At 33.2% G+C, this 26,646-nt stretch overlaps 2 protein-coding genes across 2 annotated transcripts; one reads left to right on the top strand and one right to left on the bottom strand.

The window, feature by feature from the left end:
• The first annotated feature begins 1,792 nt into the window (after positions 1-1,792).
• LOC132723207 (sodium-coupled neutral amino acid transporter 7-like) lies at positions 1,793-26,646 on the top strand. The gene is made up of 9 exons (XM_060707886.1): positions 1,793-1,998; positions 3,547-3,668; positions 4,494-4,692; positions 5,398-5,539; positions 6,346-6,438; positions 7,453-7,510; positions 10,883-11,142; positions 12,073-12,272; positions 24,413-26,646. The coding sequence occupies exons 1-9, from the start codon at positions 1,884-1,886 to the stop codon at positions 24,607-24,609; spliced, it is 1,386 nt and encodes a 461-aa protein (XP_060563869.1). The 5' UTR covers positions 1,793-1,883; the 3' UTR covers positions 24,610-26,646.
• LOC132723206 (uncharacterized) lies at positions 15,056-19,156 on the bottom strand. Its single transcript, XM_060707885.1, has 2 exons — positions 19,053-19,156; positions 15,056-17,362 (listed from the first exon to the last, which is right to left on the bottom strand). Exon 2 carries the CDS (start codon positions 17,359-17,361, stop codon positions 15,253-15,255), a length of 2,109 nt encoding a protein of 702 aa, XP_060563868.1. The 5' UTR covers position 17,362; positions 19,053-19,156; the 3' UTR covers positions 15,056-15,252.

Genomic DNA, 26,646 nt, shown 5'->3' with positions numbered 1-26,646 from the left:
AAAAAAAAATATTCTGAGACTCAAGCGTTCATTGAACGCCGACCTTCCTTGCGGATTTGTTTTTCATATCTTAACAATATTACAAAGTTATTGTGTAATTAGATATATGGATATGTTCAAAGGTTTCATAGTTGGGTGTAGTTGGCAATTTAGTATATCAGTTCATTTTTCTTTATTTGTTATTGGGCAACTGACCAGTAACCAAGCTAATCCGAATAAAGCTTTATTGTCTTTAACATCTTTATTTGATCGTTGATCTCATTATTATTGTGATTTATAGATAATACAATACGTCAGGAAGGTAAAAGACAGCGCCCGTCCAAAATTATCTCGGTGTCTCTTTGACAAGTCTAATTAGTTGGACTAGGTGGACAATGTCGGTAATTTTTTTATACCCTCCTCTACAGGGCTCAAATAAACATAACCAGAAATAAACAAACTAGTTCCTTAGTTTGGAGAAGAACCTAGCTGTACTGTGTCAAATCTTTAAATCTCTAGCTCTAAAATTAAGAAATTTCAATGGAAAATGTTCAAAAAGTGTCCGGTTGATGGTCCTCGATCAGTATCCATACACTTCATTGTAAAACAACAACAAACAACAACAAGAATAATGAAAAAGAATCTTTAATATGCAGGTTTGTTTTCTCTTAACACATTATTTGTATTTCATGTACATAATTTACAGAACGCCTAATTAGCATTAGTTAAAACATCTAATTCTCTCTTTAGTTATTGAAAATTCTTTCTGTAATTGGATTGATGTGCTTTGTAATTGAATTAAACCTCTTAAACGAATTATAGTGCACAATTAATTGATTGATAAATAGAGACTGAAAGGGGCTCCAGTTAGGTTTTTTAACAAGAGGAAATGTGTTGTTTCTTTATCTCGATATCTTACTTAGTCCCAATTTTGATTGAGAGACGGTTGCAAGTTACTTGTTGTGGACCATTTAATTGTAATACCGTTTGATGTAGTTCTCCTGCAAAATACTTCTCTTACTCTGTTTTTTAGAACGACCATTTTATTGTAGGAAATGACTTGTTGCTAAAACTTAAACCCAATCCAAAATCTTAAATTGCATTTGGAAAAGATATTTCTTTATCATTTTTTATTTCTCTTTTTTTCCTGTCATTTTTTTTTCCTCATACGTGTCCATGTTGATCTAGGTAAGATTTTTAAATTTTATGACTTTTTAGGCTTTTTGACCTATGCACCTTTGATGCACTGGTCAGTCAATTGTTGCCTGTCAAAGAGACATAAATCATACTTTTCATGTTTCATAGTTCATTGCCACGATGGATTTTTACTTTTCCCGCGGTAAAGGGTTCCATGATTCATGTGGTAAAATCCGCGCTAAATGTCTCCGCTTTGAGAGTTAGGCTTATCACCTGCTATGTCAGCGCCAAAAAATAAAGAAAAAAAATAATGATAATAATTATAAAAGAAATATAATAAAACATTGCGTTGGTCAATCTGACAGTGCAGGAATTCGATGGAACTTTCCGGACCCCCCTGACCAGGCTAATGCATCAAGAAGATAAAATTCAGACATGTACTAGTAATTATAAATATACAGTCTCAATAGAGTTCCTAGGTTAAGCAAAATGAATTTCTATAGTCAGATTAATGTACAATGGACCTGGGATGTACGTATCGTATGTTCCAGAATGGACTAAATTTTAAGACAATACCAATAAAGAGGACTTTATTAATTTACGGACAAACATTTATTGACGGCTTTTATCTATGGCGATAAAATTTATGGACTATAATTTCTTCTCAGTCACATGATCAAAAGATGTCTGCCCCTTTTAATTTCAAAACAATGAAAAACAGCTGATAAAAACAAACAATTTTCAATAAAAGTAAACGCATTTAAATCATGTCGTTTCACGAAGGTGACATAAATTCTACGAATGATGAGAGAAAACGGCTTTTATCCGTTCAAGCAGAGGGGGAATATGATGAAGTGATAATTGTGCATCAAAAAAAGACAGGTTGTCCTTTTTGTAGAACAGTGTTGAACAACATATAAATAAACAGATAAAGTAGGACTCTAAATGTACTAGTACTTCCTTAATGGTTAAAAGATATTCGGTACTAAGGATATTTTGATGTATAGATTAGCATTCCAATTTAAACCGTATATTTTTACAAAAATGTAGGAGAAGCAAAGTACATGTACAAATTATGTACAGAAGGGCAAAATACTTGTATAGCAATTATTTTAGATAATTTCCAAAAATTGTTTGGTGTCTACAGTATACTTTAATATTTAAATATACTCAATTTACATGTCAAAGATATGTAAACAAACTAGGTTGCACTTAATTCCTTTGATTTCTTTGTTAATTGATAGTAATTAAGATATGAATACATGCGGTAGTCAAAATATATAATTTATATTGACATGCCAAAGCTTGATTTTGAGATATTTTCGTACTGGCCCGGGTCAGAAACTTGCTTTTACAGATGCAAAGCAAGATATTGCCCAGACATGAAAATAGCACAATATCTTGTCACGCAGTACAATTAGTTGGTCTAGGTTCTTCTCTTAACTAACATACTAGTTTGTTTAGTTCTGATTATGTTGACACTTATGTCTGAGGCCCATCAAGGAGGGTATCAAAATTACCTAAATTGTGCACACTACAGTACCATGTCCGGACAGATATGTAATGACTCTAATTTAATTCAGATAAAGGCTTTTGTGTACTAATTTTATATTTTTAACTTGATAAACAATATTTCGGCAGCAAATGCTGAAGTTTTGGATATTCTATAGTTTACTCTGCAAATGATTATAGCTAGTATAAGAGGGTAGGTATAGCACCCTTGACGTCCAAATTTTCAATGTCGACATTTGTGAAATAGATATTAAAATATTAAAGTTTACCTAAGTTGAAATAAATTTATGTACTTACATGTAATTATGGAAGAAATATGTATTTATTGATGATTAAAAAGTGATTGTCAGATCGATTGATAACCACTCAACAAAGAAAAAAAACTAAATCAGGCATTTTTAGGGCCGTCCGGGTTTGGTGGTTGTCCAGTTTTGCTCAGGTTCCCAACCAGTAGTTTATTTAAACATCCCATCAAAAAGCTTAAAATATAATATAATATAAATTGTAACAATATATTTTTATCCTTACCATGACACTATAGATCTTAAATGAACTTGTCTATCTTCAAAACCATTTGAGCCGTGTCACGACAAAACCAACATAGTGCGTTTGCAACCAGCATGGATCCAGACCAGCCTGCGCATCCTCGCAGTCTGATCAGGATCCATGCTGTTCGCTTACAAACCCTATAGCAAGTAGAGAAACTGATAGCGAACAGCATGGATCCTGATCAGACTGATCTTAAATGAACAAAACCATTTATCATCCTGACAGTTGCTGGGAAATTTTCCAAATAGGTAGTACTGACTGAATAACAAACAGTGCAGCCCACAATCAGACGACACAAGTGTGTAAGCTGCTGAATTTGGTCTGCACTGGTCATACGGGCGGACAAGCTAAAGGTTTAAATTATTTTAGGATCATCATGGTACTCGTCGGTGTTTCTGGTTGTAAATGCTGCCCTTGGTGCCGGACTTCTCAACTTTCCAGAGGCATATCACGAAGCAGGGGGAGTAATTGTGGCCATAGTCGTACAAGCTGTAAGATTTATACGCTCATTGTGTAACATTGTTATGTTCAGTTACAATCTAGATAGGCGTTTGTTTGTAATTTACAGACTAACATTTTTTTATATTGATTTCATGCTAGTTTAAAGCTGCATGCCTCCAAAAATATTTCAATAAAATCAAACATGAGAAAAATGTAAAAAAAATTTAAGAAAAGTAAAAGGACTCAAGATGCATGTAATAATTTTTCATGTTGTGTCATTAATTACTGATTTTGCAGTATTTATCACCATATTTCTACTGCATGACTAATGCAGTAAGGGAATTTTTTGCATATTTTGACCTCTTTTTGGTAATCAACATGAATTGTAAGTGTTTTTTGCAATGTGTGAATTACTTTCTTTGTTGACTTCATTTTATTTTAAGTACACATTTTTGAAATTTTCTTGAAAATTTGCATAAAACTGGAGGCATGCTGCTTTAATGTATTAATGTGTTTTCTGACTTATTATACACAACAAACTGTCATTCATTACATCTTTAAATCAAGAAATTCAGTCATTTCATCTGCAGAAAAAACAAGGTGATCCATCAGCGGTTAATATTTAACAGATCAGTTGGGCAAGTGACTTGAAAATTTTACCAGCACAATTTGAATTATACAAGGGCTAGCTAGTCGCTACTAAATTTGAATACTGATTTTGTTGTTAAATTAGTATAAATCCTATTGTATCATGTATCGCAGGTTGTCGATACGATTTTATAACATTAATATGTAATTCAGAGATTACGGTATATAATATCTACAGAACTTCTTTAAGAAATAAAATTTTCATTGTTCTAATATTTTTTTTCCAGATATTTCTGGTGTTCATTGTAGCAGCCATTATGATCTTGGCATATTGCTCAGACATGAAAGGTGCTGCCACCTATCAGGATGTTGTGAGTACAGTGTGCGGAAAGAATGCTCAGCGGGCCAGTGCCATGTTCCTAACGACATACTGTTTCGGGACCTGTATAACCTTCTTAATTATCATAGGTGACCAGTGGGAAGAATGTAAGATTTTCAAAAAAAATTTATGCAATTTTTTTTTAAATGAGATTTTATTTCACACTGTCACTGTTGCGACATTTCAGCTACTGACTTAAAAAACCTTTTCCCTGCTTAGTGTCTTCTTGCAGTCTGGACACAACTAGCATCATTTTTAGGGATAATAATTTCAATTATGTACTGACCAAATAGCAAATAGTTTAGACCATGGAAGTGCTTGCTGATCTTGGTCTGCACTGGTTGAAAATATATGCCATTCCAAGAAATGTCAAAATTAGCCAATATACATTTTCAATATTTGTTGGGCAAGCATTTGGAAGATACATTGTTTATTGGAGAACTTACAAATTTTGTTTCATAAATATTAGTAAAAAAAGGGTCCTAGTAAAGTAATGGGTAATTAGTTTAGTTTATACAAATTTATGTTAGTTAGATTGTGTTGGAAGCTATAAACTTATTAAAACACTCTTGAATCTGTTCCTGGAACCAACCAGTACTCAGCAATGAGTGTAAAGTTTCTTATACAAAACAACGGCTTGACCCTAACATAGTTTGAACCCACACGGCTACTAGCAATCCTCAGATTACTAACCCAACGTGTCTAACTGTCAGCCATGCCGCCACACTAAAAATTAAGATAAGCATAGTCAAATCATATAGATTATTATCAGAAATAGTTGTAAATTTTTTTTAACTTTTTTAATTTTTCAGTTTTTCTGTTTGTTGCGAAGGATTTTTACTGCCAGCATCATCCATGGTATATGAATAGAGCATCTACAATAGTTATAACATCATTTCTCCTGATTCTACCTCTATGTTTTCCTAAACGCATTGACTTTCTGAAATACGCAAGGTAGGTGTTTATGTTTAACTCAAATGTTTTAAGACCGCCTCCATGGTCGAGGGGTTAGACTCGATGACTTCTAATCCAGTTACCTCTCTGGCGTGGTTACGATCCCCAGGAGATGCTTTGGTAGTATAGCGCAGAGGAAGGTAGTCTAGTACTGGTGTAACTCTCCAGGAATGATGGTTAGGAAACTTCTTGCCTATATGACTGAAATACTGTTGGAAAAAGGCATAAAATGAAACAAACAAACAAACAAACAAATGTTTTAAAAAGATGGAGAAATATTCAAATAGTTTCAGCATCTGTAACCACATCGGCAAAACACTTTGAGGCGTGTCCATGGCCAGGTGGTCAAGGTTGTTGATTTTAAACCACATGTCCGTCTTTGCAGTGGGTTAAAATCTCAACTGGAACTTTGGATTCTTTAAATGGACAAGTTACGGAGTGTCGGTGATTCTACTCAGGTGCCCATTTGTGCCTGAAGTAAAGCATAGAGGTGCACCAAAAAAGCTGGAAAGTCTCCTCAATGTGACCTGTTCTGTGTTGGTTTGACGTTAAACCCTTCCAAAAAAATAACATCAGACCTTGATTAAGATTTTCTTACCACCATCTTTTCCACTGAGATATTTTAGAAAATTCCATGATATTGGAAATACTTTTTGATGACTTTTGTCTTATAATCGTATAAGCACTTCAGTATTTACGTGTATTTTAGGAAAAAATGTATAGGTATATAATAATATGGCTTATGTGATGTATTAATTAATAGTTGCATGGTATAATTTTTGTCATATAAATACTTCTATTTTCAGTTTTGTGGGAGTGATAGGCATTCTTTATGTTGTCGCCTTAGTAACAATAAAATACTTCCTACCACATGATCCGCCTGGACCAATCAAAACCAAGTAAGTCTTGCCATGAATGATTAAGCTAGTTTTTGGATTAAGATAGTTTTGTTTAAGCGTAGTGCCAGATTTATTTTTTAATTTTAGTCATAGAAACTCCTTGTAGTACTTTATTTTCAAATTCTTTATTATTCCCTTTGAAATAAATAGTAGAATAATTGTTTTTATATTGAACTTATACAATCTATAGAGATTGAAAAAGAGCCGTATATAGGACATTTTAGACAAACTGTAGTGTGTTGCTAGGGGGATGAATTTTTTAGGGAAAAAAGATATTAAAGCAGACGGCTTTATTATCGCTTTTTCAAAGTAAAAATTCAGACATTGAAGAATACTTTTGAAAGACCCAACAACAGAAAAACAGACAACAATGTTCATAAAACAAGCAAAGTTAACTTTAACTTTAAGGTAGATTATTATAGTGATACAAGTTGCCAACTGGATTTATGGAAGAATATAGCCTGCATGAAATAAATATGACCCCAGGCTCTAGCCGAGGGTTATATTTATGTCAGCAAGGCTATATTCATCATATAATATCCAGTCAGCAACTCGTATAATGAATTTATAATAATGCAAATTGTAGTTAAGGACTAGTTCATTAAAAAAAGCAACTTAAGGCTGTTTTCATAGGAGCACAGGAAACAGATGCTCATAAAGTAGATTGTGTCAGAAGCCCAATGGTTTTGTGAATGCTAATTCAAGTATTAAGTCATCAGTGTGGTGTAATTTTTTAATATTCTTTTAAACAAAAAAGATTTTTAAAAAATGCCATAAAAATCAAAAATATAAATTTTATGTGCACACTGTCTGCGATGTATTTTTCTTTATATATACGGCATAGAATGCTAAGTGTTAAAGCCAGTCTGGATTTGTGAAATTGATCTGCATTATTATAATTGTTTGCATTATTAAAATACAAGATATATAATAGAATCCAGACATTGAAACTTATAAAATGCTAGATTAGTAGGCTGTATTTTAGTGTGTTTTTTTCACATCATTTTTTTACAGACCAGACGCATGGATGGATGTTTTTCATGTTGTACCAACCATATGTTTTGCTTATCAGGTAAGAATAAATTCTATTTTCTTAAAAATTAGACAAAATAAGGAGATATATTAAACCTGGGTCAAAGATAACAGTTTAATTGAAATACGGGGGCTGTCCAAATAAGTCACGGACAGCGGTTAAATAAAATATACTCCGCTGACTTCTAAAAAATAATTCACTGGTATTTAAGATGCCTTTGTTCATGCCGAAAACCAGCATAATACAATCTTATGTAATTTTACAGAACAAATTATAAGACTACCTGGTAACACAATGTTGCCCATACTCCGACGTCACTTGTAAATACAATTTTTGACATTTCGTCAATGTTTCTTTTGAAAGGATCACCCCTGTAAGGGATACACTGTTGATATCAAGCCACCTTCTTAGAAGAGACATACAAAAAATAATTGCACAAAAAAATTCTAATTCAATTCTTGGTAAATTCTTTTGTTATCCCCTGCCAAAAAGTTGTCAACTTGAAACTTCATAGGTGGAAAGATCATATTGAGGAGTGCAGTGCACAAAAATGATAACTCTACCCTGCATAATATTTCAGTTATTGCCCTTAGTTATTTTTCAAACTTCATTTTTGTCCAGAGCATAACTCAAAAAGCCTTTGAGATATCAACATGAAACTTCATAGGTGGATAGATCTCACTCAGAAGGTGTGCAGTGCACAAGAGTAAAGACTCTACCCTTCATAATTTTTGAGTTATTGCCCTTTGTTATTTTTCACACTTAAACCGCCTCCGTGGTCGAGAGGTTAGAGTCGATGACTTCTAATCCAGTTACCTCTCTGGCGTGGGTTCGATCCCCGGGAGATACTTTGGTAGTTTAGCGCGGAGTAAGGTAGTCAAGTACTGGTGTAACTCTCCAGGAACGATGGTTAGGAAACTACCCGCCTGTATGACTGAAATAATGTTGGAAAAAGGCGTAAAATGACACAAACAAACAAACAAACAAACAATTTTTCATACTTATTTTTTTACTGAGGGGAGCATAACTAAAAATATCTTTGAGATGTCAACATGAAACTTCATAGGTGGATAGATCTTATTGAGGAGAAATGCTGTGCACAAGAATGATAACTCTACCCTTTATTATTTTTAGCTCACCTGTCACAAAGTGACATGGTGAGCTTTTGTGATCGCTTTTCGTCCGGCGTCCGGCCGTAAACTTTTACTTTAAACGACATCTCCTCATAACAGCTAAGCCAATTTCATTCAAACTTCACAGGAATGTACCTTTGGTAGTCATCTTTAAAAATTGTTCAAAGAATTTAATTCCAAGCAGAACTCTGGTTGCCATGGCAACCGAAAGAAAAAAATTAAAATATCTTCTTTAAGAAAACCGTAAGAGCTAGAGCTTAAATATTTGGCATGAAACATCAACTAGTCAGTGTCTACCAATTTGTTCATATAAATGCCTTGGGGTCTAAATTGGCCCTACCCTGGGGGGGGGGGGGTAATTAATTTTCTTTATTTGTATATAGTAAAAACTTAAAAAATCTTCTTTTAAAAAAGCCATATAGCTAGAGCTTAGCTATTAAGCATGAAATATCTTCTAGTGGGTGTTTACCAAGTTTGTTCAAATAAAAGCCCTGGGGTCAAAATTGGCCCCGCCTCAGGGGGTCATTGTTTTTCCCTTTATGTATATAGTAAAAACTTTAAAAATCTTTTTTTAAGAAACCTTTAGAGCTAGAGCTAAGATATTTAGCATGAAACATCTTCTAATGAATGTCTACCATTTTTGTTCAAATAAGGGCCCTGGGGTTGAAATTGGCCCGCCCCGGGGATCATTGATTTTCCTTATATGTATATAGTAAAAACTTAAAAAATCTTCCGTTAAAAAACCCAAAAAGGTAGAGTTTAGATATTAAGCATGAATTATCTTCTAGAGATTGTCTACCAAATTGTTCAAATAAAAGCCCTGGGGACAAAATTGGCGTGCCCAGAGGGGGGGGGGTAATTTTTTTTTTTCCTATATAACTTAAAAAATCTTCTTAGAGCTAGAGCTTAGATATTTATCATGAAACATCTTCAAATGGGTGTCTACCAAGTTTGTTCAAATAAAAGCTCCTGGGTTAAAATTGGCCCCGCCCAGGGGGCCTATTTTACAGGTGAGCAATTTCAGGGCTATCGTGGCCCTCTTGTTGAGTTCTTGCCTGTTTTTATTTTTCATACTTTTTGTCCAGAGCTAATCTCAAAAAGTATTACAGGTATCAACGTGGATAGATCTCATTGAGGAGGAGTGCAGCTCACAAGAATGATAAAGCTGCCATGCATAATTTTTCAGTTATTGCCCTTTGTTTATTGTTCATGCTTACTTTTTGTCCAGACAGTAACTCATTAAGTATTAACTATAAAAGGTTTTCACTTGAAACTCAAAATATAACTAGTGCTGTATATGAACATACTGTGAAATCATAAATATCCTTTCAGAACAAATTTTGTGTAATCATTATTTTTGGATTTCAGCTGCTTTAAATTCATGCATCTCCAAATTTTGATAAAAGCTTTCACATGTATTTAAATAAGATTAAATTTTTACGGCAGTTTTATACTTGCATATTAATTGGAGCTCAAAAATTGTCAACATTAGACCAGAAAAACTCTATATAATAAGGGGCTCACAATAACCTTAACATTTGACCTTGTGATCTTAAAATAAGGGAATTGGTATTCACATAGGTTTCAAATCTGTTATCACTTCAGCCATAAGTATTCACAAAGGTTTCAAATCTGTAATCACTTCAGCCTTCAGTTTTAATTACCAAAAGACCTCTTAAAATTTAATTATTCTGCTCTTCTACATATACATTCTTCCAATGAGCAAACGCATTCGGCGGAGGATGACCATGTTAACATGACTCTTGTTATCCTTAGTATTATTTTCCAGTTTAAGTGCCCAAGATTTTTTCCCTAAAAATTTCAAATTTTATGCTACTAAGTATTTAGGTCATTGGATCTCTTTGTAAATTCTTAGAATGAACTATTTTTTATTTTGATCCTGATTATTGATCCTAAATTCTTTATCCTTTCTTTAGTTTAAAGCAATTTATCTAAGCTTGATTGTGAATTGCAATTATTGTGAACATTCATTGGGTCCTCTTCTAAGAATGAACCTGTACAGTTGTCATATAAGGAAACATAGTCATAACACACATAGTGCTTGAACTTATGGTTCCTAGGTTGAGAGTCAGGCACCGTAACCACAAGGCCAGAGATTCAATTCTTCACCTTAGTGCAGTAACAGGTTAACTCCTATTAAACCAAATAAGGAATTAACCCATTACTGTACTAAGGTGAAACCTTATTTTATGAACAGGTGTTCAGAAGTTCTGTTCTGATTGATTGAAAGTTTAAATGATAATTTCTTTTCTTGCAGTGTCACGTCAGCATTATACCCATATACTCCTGCATGGAACCTAGAAATCTGAAACAATTCTCTAAAACCGTGTCAGTGGCGATGTTTTTGTGTGTAGCCACATATACAGGGACTGCAGCGTTCGGATATCTGACCTTTGGGGACCTAATAACAACTGATATATTGTTATCATATGACCCTGACCCTGCTGTGATAATTGCAGTGATATTGATAGCTGTTAAAACATACACAACATATCCAATATTGCTGTTCTGTGGAAGGTATGGTTATGTTTTGCTTTCTTTTTTAATGTGAAACTAGGCTTAAAATGAAATTTGTTAGTTTCTCCTGTGTGCCTGATCAAAAAATCCTAAAAATATGCAGTTTGTATGCAAATTGTTTGAAAAAATGTTCTTTTCAAAATGTGTTTTCTGTAGAGTAAACAGTTCAAGTTTTGCAAAGTTTTAGACCTTAACTTTACCTTATTCGCTTTGCATTAGCCAGGTTTCCCTATATTTGATTGTTTGATACCAGCAGATGGGTAACTGAGCATGTCCAGCATCTTCAGTGCCCAATCACTAAAACCACAGGTTTAATGTCACCTTATTTTCATTATACATAATTATATAAAATTGGCAGCATACTGGGCCAGCAATCCAGAGACTTGTGGTTCAAGTCCTGGCTGTGGCGTGCCGATTTTAATTTCGTGTAATTTTTATATAATGTATAATTTTCCACTCATGACTTTCTTTCATATATATTCATTCTTGGGTGGTATAAGTGGCCTTATAAAATAATAAATTTGTTTGCCAATAAGAAAAACCAGTGAATGTGGAATCTGCCGATTGTGGTTAAAGTAGCTCTAAATAGCATAGCTCGCTGCTTTGGTAATAAAAGTGATGACATCACAATAAAGTTAAAATAACTTAAATATATACGGTTAGTTAGCACAAAGAAAACGCAACAGCCGCTGTGGTGTAGTGGTTACCATACTGGACTAGCAATCCAGGGATCATGGTTTGTGTCTCTGCTGTGGCGTGCCAATTTATATATATGTCAGTTTATGATGTGATTTTGTGTTTTAGCTCTATGTTTGTACGAAATAGTAAAACTATTGTCATGATTCATTTGGTGGCAGTGGCGTTGGTTAACCTTTTTGGTTTTCGTTTATGTTCATTAATTTCAGTACTAACAATGCTATTACATTTCAGGGCTGCATTTGAATGTTTATGGACAGATTTGCGTGGATTATCTCCAGAAGTGATCGTGAGTCAAGAAGGAAGAAGGCGTAAAATAACAACAGTTATCTGGTTTATAGCGACGCTAGCATTGGCTGTGTTTATACCTAACATAGGCATAGTAATAGAGATTCTAGGAGCTTTTGCTGCTGTGTTCATATTTATTTTCCCAGGTATGTCAGTAAAATTGAATGAAGGTATTGTATAGGAAAATAATACATTTAAGTTTTTAATGAAATCTTCAGGCCTTTAATTATGCCTCCCAAAAGTTTTGGGAGACATATTGTTTTTGCCTTTTTGGCTTGTCTGTCCATCCGTCCACAAAACTGGATCACATGATATTGCAAAAATGCTGAAAATATTTTTATGAAACTTGAAATATGGGTAGATGGCAGTCTAGAGTATATGTATGTCTTTTTATTTCTTCCTAAGTTGAAATGTGGTTGTTTATTTTGCCCCCCCCCATCCTCCATTAATTTTCTTGCAAAGTTTGCAACATTGAAATGAAATTTGATACACAGATTTATAAACATATTTAAGTCTCCCATATTTTGACTTATCCAAACATGGCCATATCTGTATTTGCATAAACGTTCGCGTAAATGTGTAACCAAGTTTTTTCTCTCAAAATAATCTTATAACTAACATATTGTAACAGCCTTTTAAATACCAGGTTATTAGCATCTGGTATAACGGAAGACAACTACATTCGTCTTATGCAATATTACATGTAGTATTATTCACAGAATCGTTTACACCTAAAAAGTATCTACAGTATTCAATTTGCACTTTTTCTATTTCAAATTAATACAAAGGTCACCAAATTCTGTGCCGTATGTGACTATCAGAAGGTGAAAATTGACCAAATGAAACCTGTCTTATAGTCTATATGTCAACCAAGGTTTGTGCAACCTGTAGGTCAAAAACCTTTTAGCATTTGATAGGTCAATGCATCTCAGATAGTACTGGTGGATTGATTTTATGTTGAAAACGTAAGTTTCATTCCATGTACACTGCCCATAATGTATACTGCCGGGACGAGGGGGTGGGGCATAAGTGTTTCACACACATCTCTTGTTAACAAATTCAAATCATACTTGGACAAAAGAATGCATTTGACAAAAAAATGAAAAATGATGAATTTTTCTCATATGACTTTGACCTTTAATTGACCTTAATAATCAAGTTTATATTATATCACATTTGCTTAAATTGTCATAACTTGTTGTTTATTTATGGATTTGAATAATTCTTGGGACACATGAACACTCATGATAAAACTGACATGACGACTTATTCAAATTTGACATTGACTTTTGAATGACTTTTACCATCAATGTAATGTATATAATTTGAGTTATATTTTGTACAGACGAAGAACGATCAGTGATCACATGTGTCGCCTCATAATAGCCATAATTCGACAAAAAAATAATTCGATAATTCGACAAAAAAAATAATTCCATAATTCGACAAAAAATTTTCCCATAAACCATAAAAATTTTAAAACCAAAATTTTCCAATTTAAAAACTGGAAAAACCCCGGGTTGGGTTATGGCCCAAAAAAAAAAACTTTAAATTTTCAAAAAACGAAAAAAACTTTTTGAATTTTTGGCATAAAATTTTAGGGGGTCACCAATTTTTTAAAAAAAATGGGAAAAATTGGGGGGGGGCTTTTTTCCCAATCATTAAAAAAAATTAAAAAAAATCCTTTTTAAAGAACCCCCTGAGTAAAAAATTTTTACAGAAAATTTTAAATGAGTGTTACAAGCTTTTTAAAAAAATTAAAAAACCAAAATTAAAAAATTGGGCCGGGGGGGGCAGATTTCCCCCAAGCTTAGAAAAAAAATTTAAAAAATCTTTTTTTTAAAGAATAAAGAGAGAGTTTAGAATTTAATAAAATTTTAAGGGGTTCAAATTTGAATAAAACCCCTTAAAAATTTGGGCCCGCCCGGGGTATTAAATTTTCCCCTTAAATTTGGTAAGCAAAAATTAAAAAATTTTTGAAAAAAAAACCCAAATTTTTAGAAATTAAGCAGAAAAATTTCTTGATTTAAAAATTTTTTTTAAAATAAAGGGCAAAATTGGCCCCCGGGGTTTTTTTTTCCTTTATTTTTTAACAAAAATAAAAAACTTTTAAAAAAAACCCTTTTTTTGTATTGCATTCTGAAAATTCTAAAAATTTTGCAAAAAAACCCGGGGAAAAATGTTCCCGGGGGTTTAATTGAAACATATTGTTAGAAAAAACAAAAAAATTTTTTTTGGTAGAGAAAATTTTCTAACATTTTCTTTGGGGAAAAAAGTTTGTTAAAAAAAAGAAAAAAGGTCCAATGGGGGGGAGGCCATTTTTTTTCTTTTTTTTTAAAAAAAAAACAAAATGTTTTTGGGTTTTTCCCCTTTTTTTAAAATAAAGGGGGTTAAAATTTTGGGGGGTAAAATTAAGGGAGAATCCCAAATGGCCCCTTTTTTTTTTTTAATTTCAAAAAGGTAAAAATTGGACTTTAAAGGTTTTCATTTATAGTAGTAAATTAATACTGACAAAGAACTTGAAACAATAATTTGAAATAATTCGACTGAAATAACCACAACAGAATGTGAGGACTTGTTTGATTTTGTAACTTAATTAAAAGAACATCTTACAATTAACATGTGTCTGAATTTTTTTCCCCTGCTCAGTGTTCACCTTTGTTACATAGACATAATTATTTTTGAAACAAGAGTTTTAAAATTTACTCCTTGGAATCTTAATTGCTGAGAGCTTAGATATTTAGCTAACATAGACTTGTATAGCAATAGTTGTCTGAAACAATATGTTTAGAAAATTAAAAAATATTTAATTTGGGTAGTCAAATAAAAGAGAAAATAATTATTTTATTTATAAATAAATTTTTTGCCCTTTTTAAAAAAAAGTTTGGGAATAATTTTCATACTTATGGTCTATTCAAAGATGTCTTAACTCTCAAATATAAAATCAGTTATTCAAAGTCATTGAAGTCGGAATCATTCTTTCAATTTAACATGTTCAATGGTATTTCAAAATAATATGACTGTGATAAAAAGTGTAATGGCAGGCTTATATTTTCACATTTGAATCAGTTTGATAATCATATCATTCAAAACTCAAGTCTTCATACTTTCTTTTTTGATCCAATTTTATTGGCTAACCAGTAAGCCAGAAAGGAGCTTACATATATGGATGTTTGCTACATTGTTTCTTGCCCTTTGTTGAAGAGAAAGCATGTAGCATTTTAATGCTTGTTGAGGTCTGTTTTCTTGTTCCATACATTGTCCTAAAATGTTGAGAGCTGTTTCTCTATGTTTGAGGTTTTTATCTGTTTCTATGGTTCTTATAAGTTTACAAAGTGCTTGTTGTTGTTCTTGATGTCTTTGTAGATGACGATAGATCTTGTATTGTAGGAAGTATAAGAAAGGTAGAGAATCGACTACAGCCCAGTCCATCCAACAGTCTCTATCCTCATCTCTGTGTATCATGTCATCTTGTGTAGATCTGAACATTTCATATTGTAGTTCACAAGGAACACAGTTGATCTCTCCCTGTATAAATTTGACACAAAATGCTGTAATATGTTTTATACAGTCCTCACGTTGTTCATTACATAACCTCTCGAATTCTGCTGTTACTGCTTCTGGGGGCTGATTTTGGCAGCCACAGATAGGTAAAACAGGATTGGAATAATATTGTTGTTCTGTGTGTCTCAGAATTAGTTCAGCTTTCTCCATATCTCCTGTACTGTAAAACACTGAAGCCAATTTAAGTCTACTAGATGAGATATCTGAGTTTAAACCAGCTGATAGCCAGACCAATGCTTGAGGTGGCACTTGTTTATTTTCACCAATGCTGGATGATGCTAGGATAGATCCATATGTGGTAAAAAGTAAAGGTGCTAGAAGCTTGAATGCAGCATGTTCTAATCTATTACCATTGTCACTGAAGGTCATTAGTTTACCTAGATATTGTTTTATTATTTGAATGTTTTTATTGTGTAAATGGTTGAAAATACAGTTATGCTGTAAACTTATGTTATTTGCAATGTTTATATATTCAAATGTCATAACATTTTCACAATGTATTTCAAGAGAAGAAGGAAAATAGTTAATTCCGTGTGGTATTCTGTTCAGTTTAAGTTGAAGTCTATGACCAACAACATCAATATCAATACTAAGTAACTGTTGTCTATCATTCTGTATAAAATCACAAATATTTTTTGAAAGTTCATGTTTTGTCTCAGCTGTAAATTGCCCTGCCATCAAATTATTTTCTGGTATAATGAAATGTGAACAACAATCATTCTGTACACAACTGTGTAATTCCAATAAGCAGTATGTTAAACATGTATGTAAATTGTTATCTTTCCATATTCCTGACTCTGTGTTTTCTATACAATGTAATAAAACTGTTTTGCACATGAAACTTGATATGTTGATTTCATCTTGAGGATTAAGGAAGGACTTAAGAATCATTTTTAATAGTACATAGCACCTTATTTGTGTTATATTTAGATTGTACATTATACATCTTTCTGTCAATGATGTAGATATTCTCCATTCAAATTCAGGACATTCACTGACCTTACTTCCAGTTGGAACAACAAAACACCCAGTACTGGCTGCATATCTTCTCATCTCATGTGTTGGCCATCTGTCAATACCCTGTCTATGTAACCAACCTGATGCTGATTGAGGCCATGATTTACATGGAAAAGCAAACACTAGGTCTCTATCATATAATCCAGGTTGTCCTTGTGCAGCAATAGATGGTCCTTTCTGCTGCTCACCACCATGAAGATAATCATTTATCATTGTGTTTTTAAACAAAATTCTTCCTCTTCTATCAGAAATATAATGTTCACTAGGAATGACAGTTGCAGGAAGAGGTTCATCATGTCTGAGTCGTTGTAAGAAACAATACCCCGGGGTAGTGTTCTCATCCTGTATCATGAGGTAGTTTAACTTGCCATGTTCCCACTCTGACCAGTCTTGTATTATATTGAAATCATGATCACAGGATAGTATATCAATGTCTGAATGAAGTCCTATAGTAGTTGTACCTTCACTTTGACTCCCTAGATTATAGTTAGTTCCATTTTGATCAATTAACCTGTTCCTGATATTACTCATAGTCTCTCTCAGCATGACTCCTCTTCTCCTTCTCATCACCATTCTTTCATTGACACCAATGTCATGTAAAACCTCTGATAACATCAATGATAAGTTTTCTCTGTAGTCAGGTTCTTGAAACATTCTGTAATATATTAGTAAAAGAGAAAATTGTTTCAGTCAGCAGTCAAATTAATTTTATCACTTAATTCTATTTCCTTTATGTCCTAGAACAGAACAGAACAGTAAAGCCAATCTTGACATTAGGAAATATAAGATAAATAAGTTTGGGAAGTTATCAATATTTATAAAAAATATTGCATTTTTTCTCTATTTGGTTGTGTTATTTTTCTTCTCTTTTATGTAAATTTGGATATTTGTTTTCATAATTTCAATAAAATTAACCATTCATTCAAATATTCACATAACACTTTTCTTACATAAATCACTCAATATAGGTGTGAAATTATGTACATAAAATAATGTTTTAAACTAAATTTGAATGTTTGATTTAAGGTATGAGCCCCCTAATGGGCACTATAAGGAACTATAAAATTGACAACATATGTCAGTTATATACCTTAAAAGACACAAGAATGCAAAATTTAAACAAAGTTTACCGTATGGTTTACGAGTTATGGAGATTTTTCTTAAGTAAAACTTGGCTATTAGAAGGGCTCTTTTTCAGAAATGAGAAACTCTAAATATTCTATTTTATAATCATTATGAAAAAATGTTTTCCTATAGAACATTTTTGAGAAACAAATAATAGCATTCAGCTAACAAATGACCCAGCAAAATTATTGTTTCTACTCAAAATGTTTGAAATATGTATATAAATGTTACCCTACCCCACCCATTTTAAGTACTTGTTTGATCATTTTTCTACTTGGAGGGCCTTATTCAAAATATCCCTAAAATTTACTCAAATCAGGGGCTGTTTTCAAAGTTTGCATAAATTTTCTTAAAAGTATATTGGTTGCGCTTGTCAAATATAAAATACTTTTACCGTCTAGTTTTTATTTTATTAGACTTTGAAAATATCAGGTACCATATTTGATAAAAAATTTGGCAAAATTTAGCCAATAAATACCAATAATAATTTCATAATTAAAATGAAACACTTTTTTCTTCTCAAGAGTGATATGAGAGACACAAATAACGTTCAAAGAAAAAAAAGAGAAAGAAAAAAAAGTTGCCGCTTCTAGGGCTTGAACCCACGCCCCTCAGTTACAATGCAGTTGACAGTAGTCCTAGCCTATTTGAATACTTTTCAAAGTGGAGGTAATGCATTAGGTGGATCATACCTTAATAACATTTCTTAAAAATATAAATCAGGAGAAAGTAATTATTTCCTTTTTCGAGACAGGTGGAAATTTTAAAATTTCTACTTCCTCTTTTGGTTTTGAATGGAAATGTAAAAGGAAATAACTCACTTCTTCTTTCTTACAGTTGGTATTAAAGTTTTTTGAATTATGTCCCTTTGAGATTTATATAACACCACAATATATCTTAACAATACATTATAATATAAACCTTTATTATGTATATTTCTATTAAACGGGATTACAGAATTCATTCAAACAATTATGTTATGTTTTAGATTAATAAAATTCTCACTGAAATATTCCATGAACATTTTTTTACATTGTTACTTTCTGACAAAATTTTTTATATGTATCACCAGGTACGTATATTAACATACGTTAATATACGTACCTGGTATCACTAGATAATTGTAAATGTGTAACTTAAATAAAATTTTCTTTTTCTTCTTAATAATTCTTCATATATAGATGTGTAATTGTGTGCATAAAATAAAGTTTTAAACTTACTTTGAAAGTTGATTTTATTAGTATTTCATAGTTATGATAAAGAAAAACTGGGTTTTTTATGTTTGAGCAGATAGGTGGAAATTTTGCTATTTTTACTTCCTCTTTTGGTTTTGAATGAAATGAAAGGGAAATAACTCACTTCCTCTTTCTAACTGTTCTGATGAGAAGAGTTAATTGAGTAATGTCCCTTATATATACTTATATAATAATATACTGGTTGGATAGATAACTCTGACACCTATTGTTTGCAATTCATTTATTCCTGTATATTTCTGAATATTGAACCACCTAAACAGTTCTGTTCAAAGACTTTACAATAAACTACAAAAATTAGGTATGAAAATGGAATCTGTTATTCTTTACATTTTACCTGACATATCAGTAGATAAAGGCAACATTTAAATTTTCAAGAAAAAAAACTGGAAAATCAGCATCAATATTTTTTTTTACATTTTATCTATTTTTTTGTTGATATTTAAACAATTTTTCAAAAATCTTTCCCAATTAAGTTGCCCGTATTCAATACAGTTCTAACTGACTCATTGTAATTTAGTTAAAAGAATGTTTTGAAGCAGTTTTGCGGTTATATGACAAACATTAAAAAGTTTATCAAATCAAAAACCAAAAATCAGGTCTGTCTTGCTCTTATACTAGTAGGTGACCATGTGCTTGTTTGTTGAAAAACTAAGTTAAAACAATTATACATGCATTTATCAAGTGTTAGGGTTATCTACCGGTATGTGTCAGAGTTATCTCTCTGATCAGTAGTCTAATAATAAAATATAAAGGGAGTGGAACAATTAACTAATCAACATAGGTTAAGTTTTAAGGTTTGTTTACCAACATTTCAACTCTCATGAGTCTTCATCAAGGTTTGAATTAATGTCAGAAATAATACGATACTATTCTATAATATAAAAATCAGGTATATGTGGATCATGTGATAGTTCAAAAAAAGAGATAAATAGATTTGTTGATTATACCCTCACAGACACAGTTTAGGGGGCATATAGGAGTCGGCTTGTTGTCGGTTGGTCTGTCCATCTGTCATTCGGTCCGTCGGTCGGTCCATTTCATGGTTTCCAGAAGATAACTAAAGTTTGAAGCTGTAATGTAATTGTATTGTAATCAAACTTGGTATGTTGCAATCTTATGTGAAAACCTGGGTCGGTATTGCATTTGAACTACATGGGGTCAAGGTCAACATTACTTGAAAATAGAAAAATGGTTTCCAGACAATAAGATTAGTCTAGAGTTAGGAAGGAGATATTGTAATCAAACTTGTGTGTACCAAGCTTATATGAAGATACTGGTTGGTATTGCAATGGACCCCCTGGGGTCAAGGTCACCGTTACTCAAAATAGAAAAATGATTTTCGGACAATTACTTGAGTTAGGAATGTGATATTTATGCCCCCATTTCGAAGAAAAGGGGGTATATTGCTTTGCACTTGTCGGTCCGTCGGTCCGTAGACCAAATGGTTTCCGAGTGATAACTAAAGAACCCTTAGGCCTAGGAACTTCAAACTTGGTATGGTGATTGGTCATGACCAGTAGATAACCCCTACTGATTTTGGGGTCAAGGGGTCAAAGGTCAAGGTCACATTGACCTTGAAAGCAAAAACTGTTTCCGATCAATAACTTAAGAACCTTAAGGCCTAGGAACTTCAAACTTGGTATGGTGATTGGTCATGACCAGTAGATGACCCCTATTGATTTTGGGGTCAAGGGTCAAAGGTCAAGGTCACATTGACATTGAAAGCAAAAACAGTTTCCGATCAATAACTAAAGAACCTTAAGGCCTAGGAACTTCAAACTAGGTATGGTGATTGGTCATGATCAGTAGATGACCCCTATTGATTTTGGGGTCAAGGGGTCAAAGGTCAAGGTCACATTGACCTTGTAAGCAAAAACGGTTTCCGATCAATAACTAAAGAACCTTAAGGCGTAGGAACTTAAAACTAGGTATGGTGATTGGTCATGATCAGTAGATGACCCCCATTGATTTTGGGGTCAAGGCGTCAAAGGTCAAGGTCACATTGACCTTGAAAGCAAAAACGGTTTCCGATCAATAGCTAAAGAACCTTAAGGCGTAGGAACTTCAAACTTGGTATGGTGATTGGTCATGATCAGTAGATGACCCCTATTGATTTTGGGGTCAACGGGTCAAAGGTCAAGATCACATTGACCTTGTAAGTAAAAACGGTTTCTGATCAATAACAAAAGAACCCTTAGGCCTAGGAACTTCAAACTTGGTATGGTGATTGGTTATGACCAATCAGATGACTCCTATTGATTTTTGGCATTAAGGGGTCAAAGGTCAAGGTCACATTGACCTTGTAGGTAAAAACGGTTTTCGATCAATAATGAAAGAATCCTTAGGCCTAGGAACTTCAAACTTGGTATGGTGATTGGTCATGACCAGCAGATGACCTATTGATTTTGGGGTCAAGGGGTCAAAGGTCAAGCTCACATTGACCTTGAAAGCAAAAACAGTTTCCGATCAATAACTAAAGAACCTTAAGGCGTAGGAACTTCAAACTTGGTATGGTGATTAGTCATGATCAGTAGATGACCCCTATAGATTTTGGGGTCAAGGGGTCAAAGGTCAAGGTCACATTGACCTTGAAAGCAAAAACGGTTTCCGATCAATAACTAAAGAACCTTAAGGCGTAGGAACTTCAAACTTGGTATGGTGATTAGTCATGATCAGTAGATGACCCCTATTGATTTTGGGGTCAAGGGTCAAAGGTCAAGGTCACATTGACCTTGTAAGTAAAAACGGTTTCTGATCAATAACAAAAGAACCCTTAGGCCTAGGAACTTCAAACTTGGTATGGTGATTGGTTATGACCAATCAGATGACCCCTATTGATTTTGGCGTTAAGGGGTCAAAGGTCAAGGTCACATTGACCTTGTAGGTAAAATCGGTTTTCGATCAATAATGAAAGAATCCTTAGGCCTAGGGACTTCAAACTTGAGATGGTAATTGGTCATGATCAGTAGATGACCCCCATTGATTTTGGGGTCAAGGGGTCAAAGGTCAAGGTCACATTGACCTCTTAGGTAAAAACGGTTTCCGATCAATAACTAAAGAACCCTTAGGCCTAGGAACTTCAAACTTGGTATGGTGATTGGTCATGACCAGCAGATGACCTATTGATTTTGGGGTCAAGGGGTCAAAAGTCAAGGTCACATTGACCTTGTAAGTAAAAATGGTTTCTGATCAATAACTCAAGAACGCTTAGGCCTAGGAACTTCAAACTTGGTATGGTGCTTTGTCATGAACAGCAGATTACTCCTATTGATTTTGGGATCAAGGGGTCAAAGGTCAAGGTCACAATGACCTTGTAAGTAAAAACGGTTTCTGATCAATAACTAAAGAACGCTTTGGCCTAGGAACTTCAAACTTGGCATGGTGATTGGTCATGACCAGCATATGACCCCTATTGATTTTGGGGTCAAGGGGTCAAAGGTCAAGGTCACATTGACCTTGCATGTCAAAACAGTTTCCGATCAATTATAAGAGAACCCTTAGGCCTAGGAACTTCAAACTTGGCATGGTGATTGGTCATGACCAGCAGATGACCCCTATTGATTTTGGGGTCAAGGGGTCAAAGGTCAAGGTCACATTGACCTTGTAGGTAAAAACGGTTTCTGATCAATTTACTAAAAACGCCTAGGCCTAGGAACTTCAAACTTTGTATGATGATTGGTCGTGACCAGCAGATGACCCCTATTGAGTTTTGGGTCAAGGGTCAAAGGTCATGGTCATGACCAGTAGATACTTTATAACCCTTATTAATTGTTTGATCACTGGGTCAGAAGTCATGCATAATAACCTTATCACATGACTAATTGGCTGCTGATAGGGGGCATACATGTTTTACAAACATATCTTGTTTAATCAAACTTGGTGTATTGCAAGCTTTTATGAAGATACTGGTTGGTTTTGCATTTGAATCCCCTGGGGTCAAGGTCACCGTTACTTAAAAATAGAAAAATTGTTTCTGGACAATAACTAGAGTTAGGAATGAGATTTTGAAATCAAACTTGGTGTATAGCAAGCTTATATGAAGACCCCAGTGGGTAATTGCACCCCCTGGGGTCCAGGTCAAGGTCACTGATATTAAAAATAGAAAAATGGTTGCCAGACAATAACTAGAGATAGGACTGAGGTATTGTAATCAAACTTGGTGTGTAGCAAGCTTATATGGCGACCCCGGTTGGTATTGAATTTGGAACACCTGGGATCTAGGTCACCACTACTAAAAATAGATAAATGGTTTCTAGACAATAACTAGAGTCAGGAATGTTTATTGTAATCAAACTTAGCAAGCTTATGTTGAGATCACGGTTGGTATTGCATTTTTACTCCCTGGGGTCAAGGTCACCATTACTAAAATAGACCATTTCTAAATAAGTACAGTTAGGAATGAGATATTGTAATCAAACTTAATTTATAGCAAGTTAATATGAAGATCCTGGTTAGGATTTCCATTAATTGAAATAATTCTTTGTACACAGTTGTTACTAGATTTACTATAGGTTCAAATTTTTCTTTAGACTTCTTTTTTTTCAAAAAAAAAGTTGCTGGTGGGGGTATTAATCACCTTCAGTGATAGCTCTAGTTGTACATATCGCAAGCATTTTCTCCTTCACTGCACAAAATTGCCACCAAAGCTTAAAATAGAAGAAAAAAACTTGTCTGGCTTTCGCAGGCCAAACTGCTGATGGGATTTACATGCTGCTTTTCCATACTTAGAGTACATACGTGGGAGACTATAAGAAACTTACACTGGCTGTTGTTAAAGACCGTAATATGAAGCTTGAGGATAACTGTTTACGGCGGTAACGAAGTTCTGTCGAGTTTCCACTAAACAGTTACCCAAGAGCTAGATATTCCCGCCTGCACCGACAGCCGGTGTTTAATTCTTTTCCTTCTATATTACATATCAATTATTTTCAGAACAGAAATTACGAAAACTGAAATTGTTATAACGTACCTGTCTGATATGCAAGAAATATGTTTTTGTGACAAAAACCCCTTCTACTTTTTCATTAAGATTGATGCAAATTAAAGATTATTTATTTTGTGCAGGATTGTTTGAAAATACTGCAGAATGAATTAAACTGTAAGGAAGGGACAGTGATAGGACATCAAAATAAATGAAAAATTAAAAGAAAGAAGTTCTTAAGTTATTGTTGGAAATCAAAATGGTAATTCAGGCCATAGAAAATCAGATTTTTATGATATAAATTGAAGATTTTTAAACCTTTTTTACCCCTTTTTGTACCCTCATTCCTATTTTGTAAGTTTAAAAATGATATATTCATCAGTGTTTTTCTTCATTATTTCAGGAATGTGTATGCTGGTTGCGACACTTGCACAGGTTCAGAATACAGGACAATGGACTGGTCGCAGAAAATTCTTTGTTGCATTCTCATGTTGTTTTATAACTTTGGGTACATTTATCTTTGGTCTGACACTAGCCCAGTCTATAATGAATTTCACAAATGGAGGAATAAAAGCAGATAAGTCTAAATACACCTGTTGACCTTTACTGTATGAAAAAAGGGACTTTTTTAAATTAATTTTTTGAAAATAAGTATTGTTGCTTACACAGAAAGGAAGGAAATCTGGTCTGATAGAGCTTAACTCAGGATGGTATTGTCAAAAGCTAATGACACATTTTGTGACTTTTTTGCAGTAATTTGAATATGTTGCAATAATCACCTGATTTGGGCTCACAATGGACAAAGATCGAGATCAAATTTTTTTCTGAAGTTGCGCATATTTTATACCTAAAGGTGTAAAAAAAATGAAAAAATAGACCTTTTTTCAATTTTTTCCCAAGATTTTTCATGACTAGACTAGTTTTTCTAAAATACTGTATTTGAGCTTTGAAGAATTCAAAATTTATGATCCATATTTTATCAATAATCCTTAATTTGATCCAAATATTTATATTTGGAAAGCATGTTTTTTGTTCCTTAATTTTATCTCAAGGCCCTCATAAAGAAATGGACATTTTCTAACATTTGTAAAATATATTCTTATGTAAGTGTCGGATCCTTTTATCAACTGTGACAATACATTCATAACATAGAAATGAAAACAAAAAACAGAATCAGTTGTTGCGCTTTGTTAACACATGCCGTTGATTCATATTAATGCTTAAAATTGTATATAAAATAGTCTTATTTTCTTTAATGGTACATTAATCAGGAAAATGATTGAATTCTTTGAATGTTAAAATAGTATGATAGTTTTTAGTAAGTGGTCATTGATCAAAAGGTGAAAACAATAAAAAAAATTAAGAGATGCACTATAAAGAGTTAATTCTTCCTTTTGTTTAATCGGATACAATCTAAACATACATGAATAAAGGTTGTAGAGGGCAAAAGCAGATGTCAGTATTAGATTTTAATTTCCTTAATTTTAGTATCATTTTATTTACTTTGCTCCATTTATGCAAATATTTACTTTTTTTCTTGTGAACTGATTTTTCATTTTATGTTGTGTAAAAAGTGACACTTTTTAGTCCCCTACCGGTTTAACCGGAGGGGACTTTAGGTTTACCCTCCGTCCGTCTGTCCGTCCGTCTGTCAGTCCGTCCGTCCACAAAACTGGATCCCGCGATAACGCAAAAAGTACTGAAAATATTTTTATGAAACTTGATATATGGATAGATGGCAGTATGGAGATTATGCACTCTTTTTTTTTCTTCCTATGTTGAAAATTCTGGTTGCTATGGCAACAAATAGTCTGAAAATATGGCAAATTTAACACATAAACTGGATCCAGTGATAACTCTAAAAGTACTGAAAATATTTTTATGAAACTTGAAATATGGGTAGATGGCAGTCTGGAGATTATGCACATCTTTTTCTTTTCTTCTTATGTTGAAAATTCTGGTTGCTATGGCAACAAATAGCCTGAATTTCAAGATTTCTGATTTAAATTTTTCAGCTTTTTCACTATATGTTCTTTATTTCTTAAGGTGTTTACTTCAAACTTTAAACATAAGTTTCTGGTCATCAACCACATCATATGTGACAAGGTTTATAACTCTAGCACAAAAAATATCAGTATTACCTCCCTTGAACTTAGATTTTTTAGGGGAAAAAATGTTGTCTTTTTTAAATAACTTCTTTATTTCCTAATGTATCTACTTCAAACTTCATATATATGTTTCTTATTATCACTCGACATTTTTGAGAAGGTTAAATACTCTAGCAAGACTATTTCCAGAATTATGTCCCCCTTGAACTTAGATTTTTTTCGAGAAACTGGTATTTTCACTCCAACTTCTTTAATCCTTATAGGATTTACTTTAAAATCCCACATCGTAATAATATGACAAGGTTGTATAAACATAATTTCCTTACTAAGCATGGAAACTTAACACATTACTGTGATATAGACAAACTTATTTTATTATGTTTTGTGGTCGATATTTTCAAATACAGACTTCATCCTCAAATTCATTATAAATGGCAATACACAGGAGTGTATGACAATTAAAGAACTTTTTGAGGGACCGGTAGGGGACTACTGTATTGCCCGCAATACTATCAAATGCTTGTTCATT

The sequence above is a fragment of the Ruditapes philippinarum genome, unplaced genomic scaffold, assembly GCF_026571515.1.
Source record: "Ruditapes philippinarum isolate M1 unplaced genomic scaffold, ASM2657151v2 ctg721_1_1_1_1, whole genome shotgun sequence".
NCBI lineage: Eukaryota > Metazoa > Mollusca > Bivalvia > Venerida > Veneridae > Ruditapes > Ruditapes philippinarum.
This window is presented reverse-complemented; position numbering and strand designations above follow the sequence as displayed.